The sequence below is a fragment of the Balearica regulorum genome, chromosome W (assembly GCF_011004875.1).
Source record: "Balearica regulorum gibbericeps isolate bBalReg1 chromosome W, bBalReg1.pri, whole genome shotgun sequence".
Lineage (NCBI taxonomy): Eukaryota > Metazoa > Chordata > Aves > Gruiformes > Gruidae > Balearica > Balearica regulorum.
In genome coordinates this window covers 616,351-637,655 of record NC_046219.1, presented here as the reverse complement: position 1 = coordinate 637,655, position 21,305 = coordinate 616,351, and the positions used below count along the sequence as shown (strand labels likewise).

The following is a 21,305-nucleotide window of genomic DNA, read 5'->3' as shown; positions in this document are numbered from 1 at the left end:
GTCAAAATATAGCTCCTTTTCTAGTAGTAGAATGGGCCCCCATTCTTTGGGTTTTCCATTTCTTTTGCACCGTTCAGCCTGTCTTGTTCTTTTTCTTCTTCCTGTCTTAGTCAGACTGATTCCTGGCACCACTCATCCTTTTTCTTTTAAGGGGCTGGGGTCAGCCTTCCCTCTGGGGACATGAAGCAGCTCATCAAGCCTCAAGACCTCCTGCTTTGCCAGTGTTTCTGGCTTGTCCAGGAGGTTCTTGTAAATGCATCCAAACGCATTTGTTGCAAGGTCTTGAATGATGCTTTTAACATGTGGATTAACAATTTCCAAGCCCCTTTTCCAAAGCAGAATGGCCTTTCTAAACATGACACTTAAAACATGAGACTTGCAAAAAACCTTAGGTGAAGAGAGTAGCATAAGGACAGCAATACTTTAGGTAATTAGTTATTTAATTTTAGTCTCATTCTAAGTATGAGAAACTGCTGTTTTTTCTTTTATACTGTGGTATAAACATAACAAATCTTATAAGGAGCAGTTGAGGGAACTGGGGTTGTTTAGTCTGGAGAAAAGGAGGCTCAGGGGAGACCTTATTGCTCTCTACAACTACCTGAAAGGAGGTGCCAAATAGGCAGTGGTAAAGAACTATGAGGAACTGGCTTTGTACATGAATTAATATGGAGCCCAGGTCAACAATGATCTCCCTGGTTTTCAAGGTGTTCATCTGATGTATGAGGTGGACACTGGAGGTATATTCCATAGCTTGTTTAGAAAGGCCGTTCTGTTTTGGAAAAGGGGCTTGGAAATTGTTAATCTGTTCCCTAATCATCTTTGTAGCCCTCTGCTGGACTCTCTCCAGTAGTTCCCTGTCCTTCTTGAACTGGGGAGCCCAGAACTGGACACAATATTCCAGATGTGGTCTCACCAGGGCAGAGTAGAGGGGGAGGATAACCTCCCTCGACCTGCTGGCCACACTCTTCTTGATGCACCCCAGGATACCATTGGCCTTCTTGGCCACAAGGGCACACTGCTGGCTCATGGTTAACTTGCTGTCCACCAGGACTCCCAGGTCCTTCTCTGCAGAGCTGCTTCCCAGCAGGTCAACCCCTAACCTGTACTGGTGCATGGGGTTGCTCTTCCCTAGGTGAAGGACCCTACACTTGCCCTTATTGAATTTCATATGGTTCCTCTTTCCCCAATTCTCTAGTCTGTCAAGATCTCGCTGAATGGCAGTGCAGCCTTCTGGTGTGTCAGCCACTCCTCCCAGTTTTGTATCATCAGCAAATTTGTTGAGGGTACACTCTGTCCCCTCGTCCAGGTCATTGATGAATATGTTGAACAAGACTGGACCCAGTACTGACCCCTGGGGCACACTGCTAGCCACAGGCCTCCAACTAGACTCTGCACCACAAATCACAACCCTCTGGGCCCTGCCATTCAGCCAGTTCTCTACCCACCTCACAGTCCACACTCATCTAACCCACACTTCCTAAGCTTGCCTATGAGGATATTATGGGAGACAGTGTCAAAAGCCTTGCTGAAGTCAAGGTAGACAACATCCACTGCTCTCCCTTCAGCCACCCAGCCAGTCATGCCATCATAGAAGGCTATCAGATTGGTCAGGCATGATTTCCCCTTGGTGACTCCATGTTGACTACTCCCAATAACCTCCTTCTCCTCCACGTGCTTATTGATAACCCCCAGAATTATTATCAGTATGAATTGAAATAAAAAAGCAAGTCATCCTGATAGTGAGAATCCTAAACCATGTAAAAATTTGTTCAACCATCCTACTTCCATGCTGCCTCTAAGGTCCCTACTTGCTATTGCTACACGCTTTATGTGGTCTAATTGTTCATTAAGGTTTTGTGTTACATGTGGTATGTGGATACAGCAAATGTTGTTGGCTAAGTTCAAGTATTCACACACTCCATTTTCATGCAATAACAACCAATCTAACGTCAGTCTGTTCTGTAATGCCATTTTCGATGTAGCCTGTAGTTGCATATTCAATTCTTCCAACCTGACGCGAGTTACATTAGCCAATGCTTCAATCTGTCCCGTGAGGTTATATGACATCATTTGATTCTGGAATGCCGTTATTTGAGGTGTGAAAATTGATTCCAGAACCCATCCAACCACAGTTCCTGTTGTCATGTGTTTCCAGGGGTCTTCCAATTGTCTTTTGATTCATCTCCACAGAGCTGGTACAAGTGGTTGCTTCCTCCAGAGGGGACAAAGTGTTAACAGTCTCGACTACTGCAATTATAGCCTTTAGTACAATTCCAGTTATAGCGTTTTGGACTATCTAAGCGAGACATATTAAGGTTTGCATATTGGACACCAACATGTATGGGATTGTCTGGTAATCCAGTGGCCCCATTCCAATCAATGCACCAGTCAGTAGTCTGCATATAATCCCAATCACCATGTTGGGATGCTCCCCACACCCTGGGTATATGCATTCCCCATGGTGTGTTGGTGCACTGGTCCCCAGAAGGATGATAGATTATCCCAGTTGTTTCACCACTAGTCTCAAAATGTAGTGGTGGTTTAGTAATATTGCAATTATCTGTGGTTCCATTTCCCTTAGGGGTCCATTGTAGGACATATTTCCCTTCTTCAGTGTGCCATGTTAGACTGGTATGATTTTGTGTTTCCCACATAGTCTTCCAAGTGTGGGTCAGACCCATGGTCAGTGCTCCCCAGGTTACTGGTGAAGAGGCAGACTGAGGAAAGAGTAGGCATGCTGTGATTCGACTAACATTATGCATGTGTCCAAAAGCTTGAATTAGTTGCAATATGAGATTCGGTGTTTCTGGTTCTCCACGTGAAGCTCTTGTTAACATGATCACAAGAATCCATGTGGCTGTCCTCATGTTAGAATTTTGGTTTCCAAATTATTATCAATATCAATAACACAATAATTCCAACCATAAAGATTAATAATCCTTGAGGACAGTCCAGCTCAGTGTAGGATAGCCCATCATCCCATGTACAATTTCTTGGTGTCAGCATTCCTGTAAGATATGAAGGAGAGGAAAAATGCTTGGCCATAAATATGACTGACAGATGTTAAGTTAAAAGGTGGGTACTATCCATCTAGTACTGATTTGATGGAGTTTTCCAGAACTATCTTTTACTTCCCAAGCATAAAGATTCTTTGGGGTTTTTAGTACCATTGCCACTGTCCCAATCTGGAGCATTTTAACCAGTACGGGTTGGCCTGCATAAAAGCCCATAGGGTCTTTTCCCAGTTTTACATTTGCTTTTGACATCAAAGTTGCGTTAGGAGTACAAAAAGCTTTCATCTTTGGACAATCGTCTCCACTCAATCTATTGTTTAATTGATAGATGGCATGGGGTAGTCCCAGATGCCACCCAGATTCATGGGTTTTAGCAAATCGCTTGACCAATCAATCCATTTGTTCGCTCAACAATACCATTAGCTTGGGGGTAGTAAGGAGTATGGAATACCCACCGGATCCCTTCTTCCTTTGCCCAGTTTTGTACTACTGTAGCTGAAAAATGTGATCCATTATTGCTTTGAATCTCTTCAGGAAGGGGAAGTGTACTAAACCACTCCTTCAGACTATGAACTGTATTTTCCCCAGTGTCACCTGTGACGACTGTAGCCATGGTAACTCCTGAAACAACTTCCACTCCCACCAGTATGTATTTTTTACCCCCTGAGGGTTGTAGTGGGCCTATATAGTCGATCTGCCAGGTGTACCACAGTGTTTTCTTGTCCCGGATATGTAGGGGAGGTGCCTTACTTGGATGGTCTTTGTTAAGTTGCAAATTGTGAGCAGGCAGTTACCACTTGCTCACACAGCTTTACTGATATGGGCCATCCTTGGGCTATACCTTCCTGATACAAATCAGCTCACCTGGTGTGGTCTTTATGTGCAACCATTCAAGTAAGCGTTCCCATTCATGGTCACTATTTACAACATCAATTTTCTCTAGTCAGGTGAGGCTATCGACTTGTTGATTGAACTGGGCAGCAATAGAAGCTGATCGATCATGTCCTTTCACCCATCCAATATGCAACACACTTTGTTCTCTTATTTCTAGCAATTGTTTCCAGCTGTCAGTTTGCCAGACTGGGACTTTATTTACTTGCCGGTCGTTGGCTGCCCAGTGACTCACCCACTCTGTGGCTCCTTTAAAAACAGCATATGAGTCGGTATAGATATGGCTGGCACCATGTCGGGCGGCTAGTAGGACTGCCCTAAACTCCCCTACTTGTGCACTTCCTTTACCTGTTTCACTGAACTTTTCCCCCGTGGCCGCTTCCAGTGCCACAGCCTTACAATTCCACTCATTGTTTTGCCTGTAAGATGATGCATCAGTGAACCATACCCCTTTAAGGTCACTGCCTTCCTTCAGAGGAGGTGCCTCCTGAATTGGAGATTGTTTGCTTGATGGAGTTTGGAATAACAATGTGCTGTCTATATCTTTCTGCAATTTAGATACTTTAATGCTGCCTTCCGTAATAGGCATGATGTCATTGATACTTTCCAGGTAGGCGTACCATTTACGGACTGTAGGCTTCTGGGCAATGCCTGCAGGTGGTGCCATACCCTTCCGAACTATATCCAGAAGACGGAAAGGTCCCCGAATGATCACACTCTGTCCTTTTCTTATCTGTTCCACTTTTTTCACTGCTCGCACTAAGGATAGCAAGCCTTTTTCAAGGTCTGAATATCTCATTTCGGTGTCATTAAAAGAATGGGAGCTAAACTCTAGCGGTCTCTCTGGCCCTTCTGGTCCCTTTTGCCATAGGTTACAATGGGAACCATGTTCACTGAATCCCCACTCTACGTGGATAGGGTCAGTCGGGTGTAAGGGGCCTAGCTGTTGAAATAGCCTCAGTTCTCTTATTAACAATTCTGACGCAGTCTCGTGCTGTTTAGTCCATTCCCATGATTTACCTTTCCTGAGCAGATTGTATAAGGGATGGGCAATAATAGAAAAACCAGGGATATGTTTGCGCCAATAGCCTAAGGTTCCCAGAACTTGCTGTAACTCCTTTATGCTAGATGGATTCTGCCCATGCTCTATTTTTTCCAGGGTGGCAGGGGGAATAGAGGCGGCTCCTTTGATCCACCAAACTCCCAGGAACTTAACTTCCTGGGCAGGTCCCTGACACTTGGATGGGGGAATGTCTAGTCCCAAAGTCATCAATTTTTCTTGTATACCTTCCATGGTATGCCCGACTTCCTCTGAGTTTCCTCTTCCTATCAGTATGTCATCAATATATGGATATATCATGACAACCAGTGGGCTGGAAATTTCCATTAAAACCTTTGCTAAGGCATTATGAGCAATGATGGGGGAGTGTTTATATCCCTGTGGTAGTCTGTTAAAAGTGTACTGTATCCCTTTCCAAGTAAAAGCGAATTGGGCTTTATCATGTTCCTGGAGTGGGATCATAAAGAACATATCTTTGACATCTAAAGTTGCCATCCATGGGTGTGATGCACCCTGAATTTGAGTTACTAATTCTACAATGTTTGGTACAGCTGCCGTTAAAGGTGCAGTATTGGCATTCAATCGCCTATAATCAATTGTAAGCCGCCACCGTCCATTTGGCTTTTTTTACTGGCCAGACAGCAGAATTATAGGGGGAGTGTGTGCGAATAACAATATCTTTTTTTTTTCGAAATCTGTTACCACTCTGTCAATGCCCAAATGCGCGGCTGCTGGCAGGAGGTACTGCTTTACATTAGTAATTTTTGATGGGGGTGTTTTGGGTTTGCATGGCAAGGTTTTGGTAGTGGAGGGGGCTACAGGGTGGGCTTCTGTGAGAAGCTGCTAGAAGCTTCCCCTGTGTCTGACAGAGCCAATGCCAGCTGGCTCCAAGATGGACCCACCCCTGGCCAAGGCCAAGCCAATCAGCAACAGTGGTAGCACCTCCGTGATAACACATTTAAGAAGGGGGGGAAAAACCAAACCAGGAACAATTTTGCAGCTGGAGAGAGGAGTGAGAATATGTGAGATAAACAACTCTGCAGACACCAAGGTCAGTGAAGAAGGAGGGGGAGGAGGTGCTCCAGGTGCCAAAGCAAAGATTCCCCCTGCAGCCTATGGAGAAGACCATGGTGAGGCAGGCTGTCCCCCTGCAGCCCATGGAGGATGATGGTGGAGCAGATATCCACCTGCAGCCCGTGGAGGACCCCACGCCGGAGCAGGTGGATGAGCCCGAAGGAGGCTGTGACCCCATGGGAAGCCCACACTGGAGCAAGCTCCTGGCAGGACCTGTGGACCTGTGGAGAGAGGAGCCCACGCCAGAGCAGGTTTGCTGGCAGGACTTGTGACCCCGTGGGGGACCCACGCTGGAGCAGTCTGTTCCTGAAGGTCTGCACCCCGTGGAAGAGACCCACGCTGGAGCAGTTCGTGAAGGACTGTAGCTCGTGGGAAGGACTCATGTTGGAGAAGTTTGTGGAGAACTGTCTCCCATGAGAGGGACCCCATGCTGGAGCAGAGGAGGAGTGTGAGGAGTCCTCCCCCTGAGGAGGGAAGAGCGGCAGAGATGTGTGATGAACTGACTGCAACCCCCATTCCCCATCCCCCTGTGCCGCTCGGGGGCAGGAGGTAGAAAGTCGGGAGTGAAGTTAAGCCTGGGAAGAAGGGAGGGGTGGTGGGAAGGTTTTTTTTAAGATTTGGGTTTATTTCTCATTGCTCTACTCTGTTTTGCTTGATAATAAATTAGATGAATTTTTTCTAAGTGGAGTCTGTTTTGCCCGTGATGGTAATTGGTGAACAATTTCTCCCTGTCCTTATCTCGACTCATGAGCCTCTCGTTATATTTTCTCTCCCCTGTCCATTTGAGAAGGGGGAGTGATAGAGTGGCTTTGGTGGGCACCTGGCCTCCAGCCAGGGTCACCCCACCACAGGGGGTAAAGGTATAGACATTTCTAATAAATTTATAGCTTTAGGCTCATCCTGTTCAAGCCATGCTATTTCTCCATCACCTCGTCTGGCAAAACTCCAGACTGACCCATCGGGGAGTTTCCACACTCTGCCATACAACACATCAAATCCCAATATGTTAGTACTAGCAGCACTGACCAATACTTCAGTTCTGGTCAATTTCTTTTTGCCTGGGAGCCACAGGACAATTTTTGCTGTGGGGCATTCCTTTATGATCTCATCAATCCCTGTATATTTTACCTTATGGCGACTGGGGTTTATGTTTAGGCATTCCACAGTCTCCTTGGTGATTACTGACATTTGAGTACCCATATCAATGAGGAAATTTGTAAAAATTCTCCTTGGTCCTACTGGAATAGCAGTGACAGGTTCATGATGATTATTAGAGAGCCATTGCATAGCTAGCACTCGCCAGGCAGGGTGGCTCACTGCCCTCCCTGGGGATGCAAGTTTTTTGTCGGAGTGGCAGGGGTATCTGTTAAATCAATTAAGTCCTGCTGTGGGGCTGAGGGCACAGATCTAGCAGGAACAGATTTCTTTCCTGTGGTCTGGCTACTCCCTGCTGAATCAATTCTTTGGCTTAGTGATTATACCAGAGTTCGGAGGTTGGCGGTGGATGTGCCATATAGTACCTGTTGTGGCACTCCCATCACCAGGGCTCTATGCCACAGATCGTTACGTATCTTATCAAACTTAGGTTTGCACTCTGGTTTAAGCTTAGTGCTATGAACCTGACAAACTCACCAAGGGAGTGGTTCTGGAAGTTTCCCGGTGGTCAGTTTGATCCAACCCATGCAGCACCCATAATTCACTCTCTTGTACAAACTCGCTCCAGGTGAGAATCGGCTGATCCCTATAGTTGTGTCTCCCTGCTCAGGGTGCACGGTAAGGTCCAGCATTATTAGCCTCCTGAGCAGCTCCAATCCTGTCCTGGACACTGGCTACATATGTCTTTAGACTATCCAGGAGGCCACAGATAAATGGAGTTAATTGTGCCGGATCAATAGGGGCTAGCATTGGGGATCTCCTTAACACATCCCTCTCATACATTGCTTGTATGCAGGCTGCCTTTTGTACAGACACAGCCAAGTCAGAGAATCCTGATGTTTTGATAACAAAGCGTTCTCCTCTGTCTTGCAGGTCTATGCCGCCGGCCCAATTAGCAGCCCATGTTGTTAATGAATAATTATGATTGCCCAGTGTAGTGGTTAAAAACACTCCAAGACTCCAATAGCCTCCTGCTTCTTCCTCGCTCAGTAAGATTTGATCCCCCTCCATAAGGGACACTCACCACACATATTCTGTCTCAGACTCCTCTGGATGCCTGGAATACTTTTCCTGCAACTTGGCCAATTCAGCAGGAGATCAGGGAATGGTACATACGGTAGTATGAACATCATCATCCCCCTCGTCTGTAGTTTCGGTTTTAATTAATGGCCGTATAGGCATGGATTCTGGGGTAAGATCGGAATCTGCCACCAATTCATCATCGTCATTATCATTCCAGATGTCTCCATCCCACGTCTCGGGGTCTGCACAGTGTATTAATTTGCAAACTTGTTTAGCCAAGACTGAGGATGGCATTTGATTTAGTAACCTTTCCTGCAACTGTTTTTCTCACCTTTCAAATGATGCTACTAGCAATTTAAGTTCTCTAATTTCTCTGTTTAAGTTTTGGTTGTCTGACATGAGAGAATCTACTTGTGTTCCCAATTTCTCACTGTTTTCTTTTTCCAAAGACAGTGATGTTTTCAATTTCTCATTTTCTTCCCTTTCTAAAGACAGTGATGTTTTCAATACTTCATTTTCTGACTTTAAAGAGCCATATTCTACATCTGCAATTGGTTCAGGGGAAAGGAACATTTTGATCTCTTTTTGCATGCAAGATAAGCCCTCGACACCGTACAAACAATTCCTTTGCCTTTACCTTCTTTGATCTTTTGCTCAATTCTGCACAGTTCTATCCACTCTACCACTTTGTCCTCATCTTTCCAATATTTTTGGGCTCGTTCTATTCCCACTTGGGATGGGGCATACATTTTCGCAGCATTATATCCATGGCAATTCAGCTGATTACGCCAATTTTCTGTCATATAAAAGGTAAAGTCTGATGCGTGGCTGAGGGAGGCCCTCCCGTTGAGTCATGAGGTTCAGAAAGGACCCCCTTGCTTTCTAAACTCCTTCTCAGAGAGGAGCCTAGGTGCAGCTAGGTCCAGTCTTAGTCCCAGACTTGGTCAACGGTTCATGTCTAAAGGAATATATATATATAGCTACTTATCAGAGTCAACATTTGCCTGTCAGAGCCCCCTAAAGGACTTCCACTGGGACAGTTTCGCAAAGTTGAAACTAATAGAAAGTTTATTAAAGTGACAGATATAAAGAGTTCAGAATTGCCATTGATAAATGCACTTACTGCAATAGCGCTAATATATGACTACAATTATAATTATAATGCCGGCAAAATACTATCCCAGGTATTCTCACCAAAAGGTGAAATTGCAATTGCTTTCCAAGAAGGTGTCCCTATGTTGGGTGGAGGAGAAGGAGTACAGTCCATCGACTGCCTCTTTGGGGTCTTCAATTTCTTCTCTCCCCCCTGAGGGTAACTTCCTCAATATGCGTTATACCCTAACCTTAGCTTTCCCCTCCCTGGGGTGATGTTTAACATGATTTGGGTGGAGAGTCGAGTACTATAGTCATATATGTTTAGCATGTACTCCTTTTAGCTCATGAGCATATTTAGGGGTGTCAACTTTAATATTCATTTCATGGATAATGAAGCAAAAGGTCTCACTCCGGGCACCCAGGCCTTCAAGATACTGTGTAGAAACCGTCTATCTGTTTATTCCACATTCTCTAGCCAAAACAGGGCTGTCTTGCCGCCATAAGACTCCCTCCTTTGGCTGCTTCTCATACCAACCTTGCAGATCTCCATCCACAATGTTTGCATAAGAGATAAGTGGACACCAGTGTTTTTAACCTCTTATGTGTAATTCCCATACCTTATCCTTCACCTTAATGGACAGCAGCAGGCACTCTCAAGTTTCTCTGAGGGTTCTCAGGAGCTTCCAGATCCCAGACAAAGTACCCAGAAATTCAAGATCTCAAGAAGACCTCAGAGAAGCAGAGCCCAGAAACTGATGCACAAACTGCTGCATCTGTTGGCTGCCTCTTTCTGCTGTGATCCACTCTAATCTTTTTTGACAATAAGGATGTGTTGCACAAACACTCATGGAGGGTGTTCATTTAAAAAAAAAACCAGCTAATTTATTGGGTTATTTTGCATAGGAAAATGTTATTGACGAATTGTATTGGGTGTACGTGGCAGGGGTGGGGTGAGGTGGGGGGCTGCAGGGGTGGCCTCTGTGAGAAGAGGTCAAAGGGTACCCTGTGCGAGACACAGCCAATTCCAGCCAGCTCCACAATGGACCAACTGCAGGGCAAAGCTGAGACAATCAGCAAAGTTGGTGGCACCTCTGTGAAAACATATTTAAGAAAGGGCAATACCACCAGACAGGCAGAGGAGGAGAGAAAAAAGAGTGAGAAACAGCAGAGGGAACACCAAGGTCAGAGACAAAGGAGGAGGGGAGGTGTTCCAGGTGCTAGAGCAGATATTCCCCTGCAGGCCACGGAAGAGACCATGCTGGAGCAGATATTCACTGCAGTCCATGGAGTACCCCGCACCAGAGCAGCTGGATATTTCCTGAAGGAGCTGCAGCCTGTGGAAAAGCCCACACTGGAACAGATTCTCCTGATAGGAATTATGGCCTTTGGAGAACCCACACTGGAGCAATTTTTTTTCCTGAAGGACTGCAGCCCATGGAGAGGACCCACGCTGGAACAGGGGAAAAGTGTAAGGATGAAGGAGCAGCAGAGAGGAACTGTTATGTACTGACTGTAACCTCCCCACCTCCCCAGTGCTGTTTGGGGTGTGGGGGTGGGGTGGGTGGGTAGAAGAGCCTGGAATGAAGGAATGAAGTTGAGCCTGGGAAAAGAGAGGGGAGAGGTGCTATTTTATTTTTTGTCTTTGTTTCTCAGTGCCCAAATCTCTTTTAACTGGCAATAAACTAAATTAATTTTCCCCAAGTTGAGTCTTTTTTGCCCATGACAGTAACTGGTAAGCAATCTCCCTGTCTTTACCTTGACCCATGAGGTTTTTCATCCCCTGTCTTGTTGCAGAGGAGTGAGTAGCTGGATGGGAACCTGGCTGCTGGCCAAGGTTAACCCACCACATGAATTAAATCTCTCTAACAGGCTGATTGATTGCTGTCTGGAGGGCAACAGAATTCTCCATTGTAAGGCTCCTTGTAACGATGTCTTCAGCTGGATAAGTTGAGACTCCCTGAACTATTTTTCTAGTGAATTCTTATAATCCAGATGGCTCCTCCTATGTGACCACTCCAATGCATGCATGAGCTGTTGTTATTGATTATCTCCTCTTAACTATGTACAAAAGACTGTCCTACGTGACCATTTCTGCATCTGCAGGAGCAGTTTCTACTATTTTCAAGTATCTTATCTATGTACAGTTAGAATCATAGAATCACAGAATCATAGAATGGTTAGGGTTGGAAGGGACCTCAAAAGATCATCTAGTTCCAACCCCCCCTGCCATGGGCAGGGACACCCTCCACTAGACCACGTTGCCCAAAGCCTCATCCAACCTGGTCTTAAACACTTCCAGGGATAGGGCCTCCACAGCCTCTCTGGGCAACCTGTTCCAGTGCCTCACCATCCTCACAGGGAAGAATTTCTTTCTAACATCTAATCTAAATCGACCCTCCTTCAGCTTGAACCCATTACCCCTTGTCCTGTCACTACACTCCCTGATAAACAGTCCCTCTCCAGCTTTCCTGTAGGCCCCCTTCAGGTACTGCTAAGCCGCAATTAGATCTCCCCGGAGCCTTCTCCTCTCCAGGCTGAACAATCCCAACTCTCTCAGCCTGTCCTCAGAGGAGAGGTGCTCCAGCCCTCTGATCAGCTTTGTGGCCCTCCTCTGGACTCGCTCCAACAGCTCCTTGTCTCTCCTGTCCTGGGGCCCCCAGAGCTGGACACAGTACTCCAGGTGGGGTCTCACCAGAGCAGAGTAGAGGGGCAGGATCACCTCCCTCGACCTGCTGGTCATGCCTCTTTTGATGCAGCCCAGGACACGGTTGGCTTTCTGGGCTGCAAGTGCACACTGCCGGCTCATGTTGAGCTTCCCATCAATCAATACCCCCAAGTCCTATTCCTCAGGGCTGCTCTCAATCCATTCCTCTCCCAGCCTACAGTTGTGCTTGGGATTGTGCCGACCCACGTGCAGGACCTTACACTTGGCCTTGTTGAACTTCATGCGGTTTGCACGGGCCCACCTCTCCAGCCTGTCCAGGTCCCTCTGGACGGCATCCCTTCCCTCCAGCGTGTCGACCAGCGTGTTAGGTCAATTCTACAGCAGGAACTGCTTTGAAGAGTCACTTGGACTGCCAGATTTTCCACCAAGGATCTTAATCAACATATTGAAGCATATAAGTAGTGCCTATCAATTGACCTTTGCACAGCAGGGGCAGCCTGTGGGAATCTCCCACTGGGAGAGGTCCTGTAACAATTAGTCAAATGCTTTGCTGTGAAGGGGCCAGGAGTTGTCAATCGCCTTGTCTCAAATCAGTCCATTGTCTCATGTAGCAGAGACTAAATGGGGAGCTCCTGGACTACCCAGGGAAATGATGGCTAGGCCCACTGGGTATATACACAAGCACAGCCCTGATATCCAGCTACATCACAATTATAACTATAATTTCCTCCTTATATAACAATAATAAATTAAATTCCATAGAATTTACCATAGGTGGCAGTAGGTTGTTTTAGTGGATTTTGCAATGTGCATGCATCTCCTCTAAGAGTTAAATGGAGGCTACTGCTTTTATTTTGTACTGGCCACACATGAATGATAATTATTTGAGTGTCTGTCAACCTAGTCTTGACAGAAATTACTGTACCCGAAGGTGAAAACTCTTCTGCCATTTCTAGTACCCTGAGCACATGATCCCATGTAAATAATGCCAGAAAGAATATTATGATAAATAATGACTGATGTTTGACTTAACAGTGAAACTTTCAAGATTTAAACCCAGATTTACATTAAAAAATGTGTTGTCCTAAATAAAACTATTCTTATTTCATCCTTACCACATAGACCAAAATAACAGCAATAAAAAACTCTGTGAAATTGTTTTTGGTTTATGTGGCAAGGTTTTGATAGTGGAAGGGGGAGGGGCTTCAAGGGGGGCTTCTGTGAGAAAAAATCGGGAGCTGCCCCCATGTTGGACAGAGCCAGTTCCAGCCAGCTCCAAGATGGACCCGTCACTGGCCAAAGCTGAACCGATGAATGATACTGATGGTGCCTCTGTGATAACATATTTAAGAAAGGGTAAAAAAAATGTGGCGCAGTAGCAGCTGGGAGAGAGGAATGGGAAAAATCTGAGAGAAACAACTTTGCAGACACTAAGGTCAGTGAAGAAGGAGGGGGAGGAGATGCTCCAGGTGCCAGAGCAGATTCCCCTGCAGTCCATGGTGAAGACCATGGTGAGGCAGGTTGTCCCCCTGAAGCCCATAGAGGTCTATGGTGGGGCACATATATGCACCCTGCAGCCTGTGGAAGACCCCATGCTGCAGCAGGTGGGTATGTCCTGAAGGAAGGTGCAGCCCATGGAGAGCTCACACCAGAGCAGGTTTTCTGGCAGGACCTGTGTGGTGGGTTGACCCTGGATGCAGGCCAGGTGCCCACCAGAGCCTCTCTATCACTCCCCCTCCTTAACTAGACAAGGGAGAAAAAGTATAATGAAAGGCTTGTGGGTCGAGATAAGGACAGGGAGAGATCACTCACCAATTATTGTCACGGGCAAAACAGACTGAACTTAGAGAAAAATTCATCTAATTTATTATCAAGCCAAACAGACTAGAGCAATGAGAAATAAACCCAAATCTTAAAAACACCCCTCCCTTCTTCCCCTTATCTTCACTCCCAATTTCTAACTACTCCCATGTCCTGGTTTCAGCTGAGAGGATTGATTTTTCTTCGTAGTAGCTAGTGTGGGGCTATGTTTTGGATTTGTGCTGGAGACAGCACTGATAATATAGAGATGTTTTTGTTCTATGGACCTGTTGTTGAGCAGTGTTTACGCGGGGCCAAGGCCTTTTCTGCTCCTCGCACTGCCCTGCCAGCGGGACGGCTGGGGGTGCACAAGGAGTTGGGAGGGGACATAGACAGTACAGGTGACCCAAACTAGCCAAAGGGGGTATTCCATACTATGTGACATCATGCTCAGCATAAAAGGGGGCTAGCCGGGGAGGGGCAGCAGCAGCTTCAGGACGCGTGGCTCGGGGACAGTCCGGTTTCGGGGCAGATCTGAGCGTGCGGTCTGAGTTGTACGGTCCTCGGGTGAGAAACTGCATTCTGTATCACCAGTTTCGTATACTCTGTTAAGTACTGTTTTGTTTTGTTTTGTCTTGTCTTCCCCTCTCCCTTTGCAATCCTAGTAAACTGTCCTTATACCAACCCACCAGGTCTTGTCTTTTTCCTTCCCATTCTCCTCCCCATCCCACTGAGTGGGGGGGGGGGGAAGTGAACAAGCGGCTGCGTGGTGCTCAGCTGCCGGCTGGGGTAAAACCACGACATCCCCCTGAGCGGCACAGGGGGACGGGAATTGGGGGTTGCAGTCAGTTCATCACAGGTTGTTTCTTCCGCTCCTTCCTCCTCAGGGGGAGGACTCCTCACACTCTTCCCCTGCTCCAGTGTGGGGTCCCTCTCATGGGAGACAGTCCTCCATGAATTTCTCCAACTTGAGTCCTTCCCACAGGCTACAGTTCTTCACGAACTGCTCCAGCGTGGGTCTCTCCCATGGAGTGCAGACCTTCAGGAAGAGACTGCTCCAGCATAGGTCCCCCACGGGGTCACAAATCCTGCCAGCAAACCTGCTCCGGCATGGGCGCCTCTCTCCACGGGTCCACAGGTCCTGCCAGGAGCTCGCTCTAGCACAGACTTCCAACAGGGTCACAGCCTCCTTCGGGTGTCTCCACCTGCTCCAGCGTGGGGTCCTCCACAGGCTGCAGGTGGAATCTCTACTCCCCCTCATCCGTCCTCCATGGGCTGCAGGGGGACAGCCTGCCTCACCATGGTCTTCACCACGGGCTGCAGGGGAATCTCTGCTCTGGTGCCTGGAGCACCTCCTCCCCCTCCTTCTTCACTGACCTTGGTGTCTGCAAAGTTTCTCACATCTTCTCATTCCTCTTTCTGGCTGCAAAACCTCCTACTAGGTTGTTTTTTTTCCTTCTTAAATATGTTATCACAGAGGCGCTACCACTGTCACTGATTGGCTCAGCCTTGGCCAGCAGTGGGTCCATCTTGGAGCTGGCTGGCATTGGCTCTGTCAGACACAGGAGAAGCTTCTAGCAGCTTCTTGCAGAAGCCACGTCTGTATCCCCCTTGCTACCAAAACCTTGCCATGCAAACCCAATACAACCTGTGACCCCATGGGGGAACCCACACTGGAGCATTTCTTAAAGAACTGCAGTGTATGGGAAGGACTGACATTGGAGAAGGTTGTGAAGAACTATCTCCTGTGGGAGGGACCCCACAGTGGAGCACAGAATGTGTGAAGAGGAAGGAGTGGCAGAGATTAATTGTAATGAACTGATTGCAACCCCCATTCCCTGTCCTCCTATGCTACTCAGGGTGGGGAGAGTAGATAGAAGTGTCAGGAGTGAAGTTGAGGCTGGGAAGAAGGGGGGTGGGAGGAAGGTGCTTTTATGTTTGGGGTTTTTTTTCCACTATCCTACTCTATTTTTATTTGGCAATGAATTAAATTAATTTCCCCAAGCTGAGTCTATTTTGCCCATGACGGGAATTGGTGAGCAATCTCCCTGTTCTCATCTTGACTCACGAGCTTCCCCTGTCTTGCTGAGGAGATGGAGTGAGAGAGCTGCTTGGTGGGCACCTGGCAGGCAGCCAATGTTAAACCACAACAGAAATCTAGATTCACTTCAAAGCCTGCTTGTGAGAAAAAATGCTAACAGCGTTAAATAAGCTGTGACATCCGGATTTTTGTAGTTTGCAATTGGTATCAATTTTTTAGGTTCAAGCCAAAAATCTATCTAAGTTTAATGGTCATTTATTACATTTATGTACTACTTTAGTCTGTAACAATTTAACAATTTCAGTGTAGTGTAAACATCTGTGAGGGGTGTTCAGACTAACAGGGAGATTCTACCAATTTTTTTGACTATTTTTTTCTTTCCTAAAATACAATTATGGGATTACTTGAGGAGGGAGTGCATAACCAAAATACATGCTCTTAAGTATGGAGGGATTAAAACTTTTCTAAAAAATTAACTTTGAACATCATGTCCTTGAACAAAATAAGTTTACAGCAAAGTGAATGTACTCACCAATTAATTGAAGCTCACATATGATTCTTGACTTTATACTTTAAAAGCAAGAAAAAAATATTGAAAGTAATTTTAAAGTCTGATAAATTTTTGTTTAACTAAAGTAATGATGGCAATAAGCAATGACACATTACATTTTTTTTTTCTCCAAATAACTGTGTTGGGAGAGGTGTCTAAGGAGACCTTGCACTAGTAATGATTTCTGCCTGTGCCTGGTCTGTATTTTGTCAAGCATTCTTACAAGATCTTTGATCAGTCCTCTTATGGTCCAAAGCAATGTGGACCACAAAGATGTATAAAAATGCTGTATGTGAAATTACAAAATAAAACTATCCACATTTCGAAATTTAAAAAACAGTGAGAAATTGTTAGGGAAAAGCTTTAGGTACATCTTCCACAAGAAAACCATGTAATAATGCAGCTTTACAAATGAGATTGTTTTTTCTACTTTTTTTTTTTTTAAGTGTCTTTGCTCAGTGGGAAGAGGGATACTTTTTTCCCACAGCATATAGGCTCTGTACATGTATTCATTTGCATATTAGTCAAAAGCTGTTCACAGTTTCTAATTATTTTGATTTAGTACAGCTTACTCCTTACTTAAGTTTACGCATATGTATTTTACTGCATATGTTTGTTTTGGATTGATGAACCAGTGCTAATTTTGTTATCTTTAAGCATTTAAAAAAATAATCTGTGTGAAGTTATTGCTGGCACACTGAAAAATGTCTCTCTGCTGCTTATTGTCTTGAATATAAGAGCTGTCTGATACAGATATTTGGCAAGTAAATATCTCTGCCGTGTAAAAATAGTTTCTGGCTGGTACAATTGTCTATGTTTTTTAGTGTTCATAGGAACTGGGTTTTCATTTTAATGAATTTTTTTCCTTCCCCTCCCTCATTTCTCTTATAGGTAGCATTGGCACTTCGTTTCAATGCCAGTCAATCCATCAAGATCACATTTGCAGCAATGACAGTGACAAGGTGAGGTTTGGATAAATGTTCCATTTACAAGGTGCATTTTTTTTTTATGAATCACATTGATTTTACTGTACTAATAGTGTTTGTTTTCCAAGCCCACTAGCTAACTTTCAGTGTTACACTTTGAAATCTCTCTGGCTTTTTAAGAAGTATATGTACTTACTTCACTGAAGACAATCTTTTTAGTTGATTAAAGAGATATATGTCCTGTAGCATATTTTTCTTCTTGATTGCATTCCTCTGCTATTCTAAATATTTGTGTTACTGACTCTCACAGGTAATAAAGGATGGTAATGTCATAGAATCATAGAATCATAGAATAGTTTGGTTTGGAAGGGACCTTTAAAGTTCATCTAGTCCAACTCCCCCTGCAGTGAGCAAGGAATGTCATTGTTAATACATTAGGCACAGTAACGCGTCTTTCTGCTATCACTTGTGTCTTCTGAGGTTTGAGCTAGTTAACAATGCTGAGAGGTTTTTTTTGCAATGGCTTGCTTTTCTATATTTGGAGATGGCAGCTCTAGGTTTTACAGACAGGAACCTATTGTTCATTACTGTAGCTTTAAAATATCATCCTATCTAGCACCATCCAAGTGTTTTCCTAATCTTTTAGCAAGGGATCATTCTTGCACACTGGATTCCTTTCAGTCTGTAGAGATATGCATTGGAATTTTGTTCAGTGACATATCAGTAATGTATATGTGGGCTATATGATATATCAGTAATATATGTGTGGAATACAGGAGGGAAGTTTTCAGGTTGAATTACTGTCAAGACCTGCTTTCATGTTTCTGTCCTTGTTTGTGGTTTTTTTTTTTTCCTTAACAGTTCCTCTCTTTAATAACACAAATTAATTAACATTAGTCCAATATGTAACGTGTTACATTATTTTCAAGTTTGACACTGTATAATAAGCTTTCTTGCTGCCTTGAGAAGCCTGGGAAAGGGCATGTATTAGTCAAATTTAATTAATTTTTCTCGGAAGTTGCAATGCTAGCTGCCTGTCCGTGCTCTGATAACCACACAAATCCTTGTGTTTTGAATTGGTGGAATAACTTAAGACTCAGTTTGTTTATAGCATTTTCAGCTCATTCCAAAACCAAGTTTCTTTTCAGAATGACTGCATTTTTTCATAATTTGGAAGTATGTCCAGATTTGGAGTCTGGTTATCTTTCAAATATTGGACAAACATGCTAGTTAAAACTTGGTAAAAAAGAATATTTAAAGTTTCCAGTTGATTTGGTGGTCATTGTCAGGGAGCAGCAAGAGTGGCTGCTCCACAAGAGCAGCAGAGCTGGGAGCTGAGGGTGACAGCAAGGCAGACAGAGACAATGGCCTCAACAACAAAGGGTGCAGTCTCGTAGCACCTGAACAAGGAGAGCAGAGCAGGTCTGATGTCAGTGACCATGGTCAGTTATGGTCCAGTGATAAGCAAGGCCATAGTGATAAGGCAGGTCCAAGGTCAAGCCAGGAAATCAAGTCAGCAAGGCAAGGACAGGATCAACAAGGTACATGGCCAGGTACAAGTGTACATAGCATACCTACAGTGTAGCTCAGTCAAGGACCAAGGTCCAATGGCCTGAACTTAAATGCAGCTCCTGAGTGAAAGGGAGCATTTATGCAGCTCCTGCATTGAGGCTTTTCCCAGCTCTTTCTCAGCAGTCTGATCCCAGGTTATACAACTGTGCTATGTCAGAGCTGGCCTTGAGTGCAGGCAGACAAACCCTTGGTGGGGAGGGGGAGAAGAAATTGCAGAGTCTGTTGGTGCACTCTGGACCCTGGCAGTCATACACTGTGGTAAAGACAGTTACTTTACCTTATGGTGTTTCCAAGGTCTGAAAAGCTTCTTTCTAACTATAAATGGAGGGGAAAAAAAAGTCCAATTACTTTAAACTATTTTCTTTTTCTATGATGTTGAATCTATTTTCAAGGAAAGTTAGGGATTATGTTGTAGCTTTGCCTTATGTAATGAACTTCTTCAATAGGAAACCTTTGCTGTTCATCTTGGAAACTTGACGGGGTTGAAGGTCACTTCTAGGTGATATATCAGAAGTGTGGAACAGATGGTGGAAATGTGGAAGAGAGAAAAGTATTAGAGCTGAAGATTCTGTGGTCAGGATTCAGTTGTACAGTCACTCTGTGCTGTTGCATATTCACACACTGAGTGTTATTTAAAGAAACTGATTTATTGCAGTCTTCTGCATAGGGTAATGCTCATTTGGGGAATCACTCAAACAGGATGGCCAGTTGTTGTCTGGATGTTGACAAGTATCTCAATTGCAAGAGTCCTTGTAATGTCATCTTCAGATGGATCAGATGAGATCCCTAAACCGTTGTTCTGTAAATTCTCATAATCTAGCTGGCTCCCGGTCCTACAATACCACTCTAGCATATGCATGATCAGTTTCTATTGAGTGGTTAAACTATCTTAACTATGTACATATTAATGATTGTCCTATCCAATAATATACATATCTAAACATACAAATAGCATCTATCAATTGGTCAGTTACTTTATCTGTGCAAAGCAGGAATTGCCTCTGGAGTTCTTGTCAATCTATTGATTATTTTATCAACATGAAGACAGGACTGCCTGGGAAGGGAGGTCCTTTATCAATTGGTCAATTATCTCATCTAGTGTCTGGGGGTTTCCTGTGAGTGTTCTATTGATGACTTATTGGGTAGAGTATGAACATAGCACAGGCTTTATACCCAGCTGCATTAATTACAATTGTAGTGTAAGTTTAAATTCCACAGGTTTTGCCACATCGCCAACACATCTGTTGGTAGTAAAGTTTGTAGAAAGCAGCAAAATGAAGATTCTTTAGATCCTTTTACATGTTGCATATTCATAAATTTCTTTTGTTCCTTGTGAGCTCTATTCCACTTGGATTCTTGGGGGAGAGGAGCAAGCAGTGGTAAATTCCTTTCAGAGCTACACTAATGTATCAACTTCCATATTGGAACTTCCTTCCTTTTTAACACTCCTCTCTTTCTGCCATTATGGTGAAGATCATCTTTTTATTAGTGGTTGGGTTAAGAAAAAATTCAGGGAAGATAATAATGTATGTTCAATTAAAAAAAACCTGTTTTAATTTCAGTTGAGAACTCCATTTTTGGCATGTCACAAAATTCTGGGATGGTGGGGGAAAACACAGCAGGTTTAAATTTCAGAAGACTACATAACTTTTTTTGAGTTGCATGGCATATAATCTGTTTCCATATTGATGGAACAAAGGGACTAAAACTTTTTTGGTTTTCATGTTTGTTGGAAGACAGGAGGGGGGAATCCACCTTTCTTATCGGTATTGATTCTGTATCAAATTAGAACACCAACTTGTAAAAGATGATAAAAGTAAAACTAGTCCAAAACACAGGAAGAATGCATCTTGGAAGCATTGCAGAGATATATGTGCTTTTGTCCCCAAATGTCAGTTTTATCTTTGATTTTTCTATGAGAAAATGTGAAACTGTCTTGCACTTTATAGGAGAATCTGATGATTCCCCAGTAAAATGACTGTTTCCTCTCAAGAATGTTCACAGTTCTACCAAACTTGAGCTATAATACTGTTTTCTAAAAGCAGTAGGTTGCAATAGTAGGGTATAATAGCAATCTTCTACCCTTCTCCCAATACTTCATGTGTGTCTATGCGAGTAAATTCTAGGGCCTTGGTTCACAGGCTAGCAAAACTGAAAACACTGTTACAAGAAATGAAGAATACTAATTAGGAAAACTAAATGAATTTTGCATCACTTCAAATGTCTTGTTGGCAAGGGGTTTACAGGGACCTCAAGGACCATAAAATGTAAACTGTTTTCCTGAACCTGATGGACCAGTGAATGTGTCCTACTAGGGCAGAAGATGAGGCCCTGGAAGTGACTTCCTGGTTACTGCAGCCCCCTGCAAAGCAAGAGGCTATGCCCCCACAAGTTCACAATGAGGACTGACTGGAGAGACCACCAGCAACACTCCCAAGC

General features: G+C 44.5%; 1 protein-coding gene and 1 long non-coding RNA gene across 2 annotated transcripts in view; both read left to right on the top strand.

Annotated features, from left to right (window-relative positions):
* The window catches only part of LOC142599267 (uncharacterized), a 675,914-nt gene that overhangs the window by 66,086 nt on the left and 588,523 nt on the right, over positions 1 to 21,305 (top strand). The gene's annotated exons all lie outside the window — the stretch shown is intronic.
* The window catches only part of LOC142599172 (E3 ubiquitin-protein ligase RNF38-like), a 231,660-nt gene that overhangs the window by 43,687 nt on the left and 166,668 nt on the right, over positions 1 to 21,305 (top strand). The window contains exon 2 of the mRNA XM_075738987.1: positions 17,260 to 17,330. Coding sequence (XP_075595102.1) covers positions 17,260 to 17,330 — 71 coding nt within the window. The remainder of the gene's footprint in view (positions 1 to 17,259; positions 17,331 to 21,305) is intronic.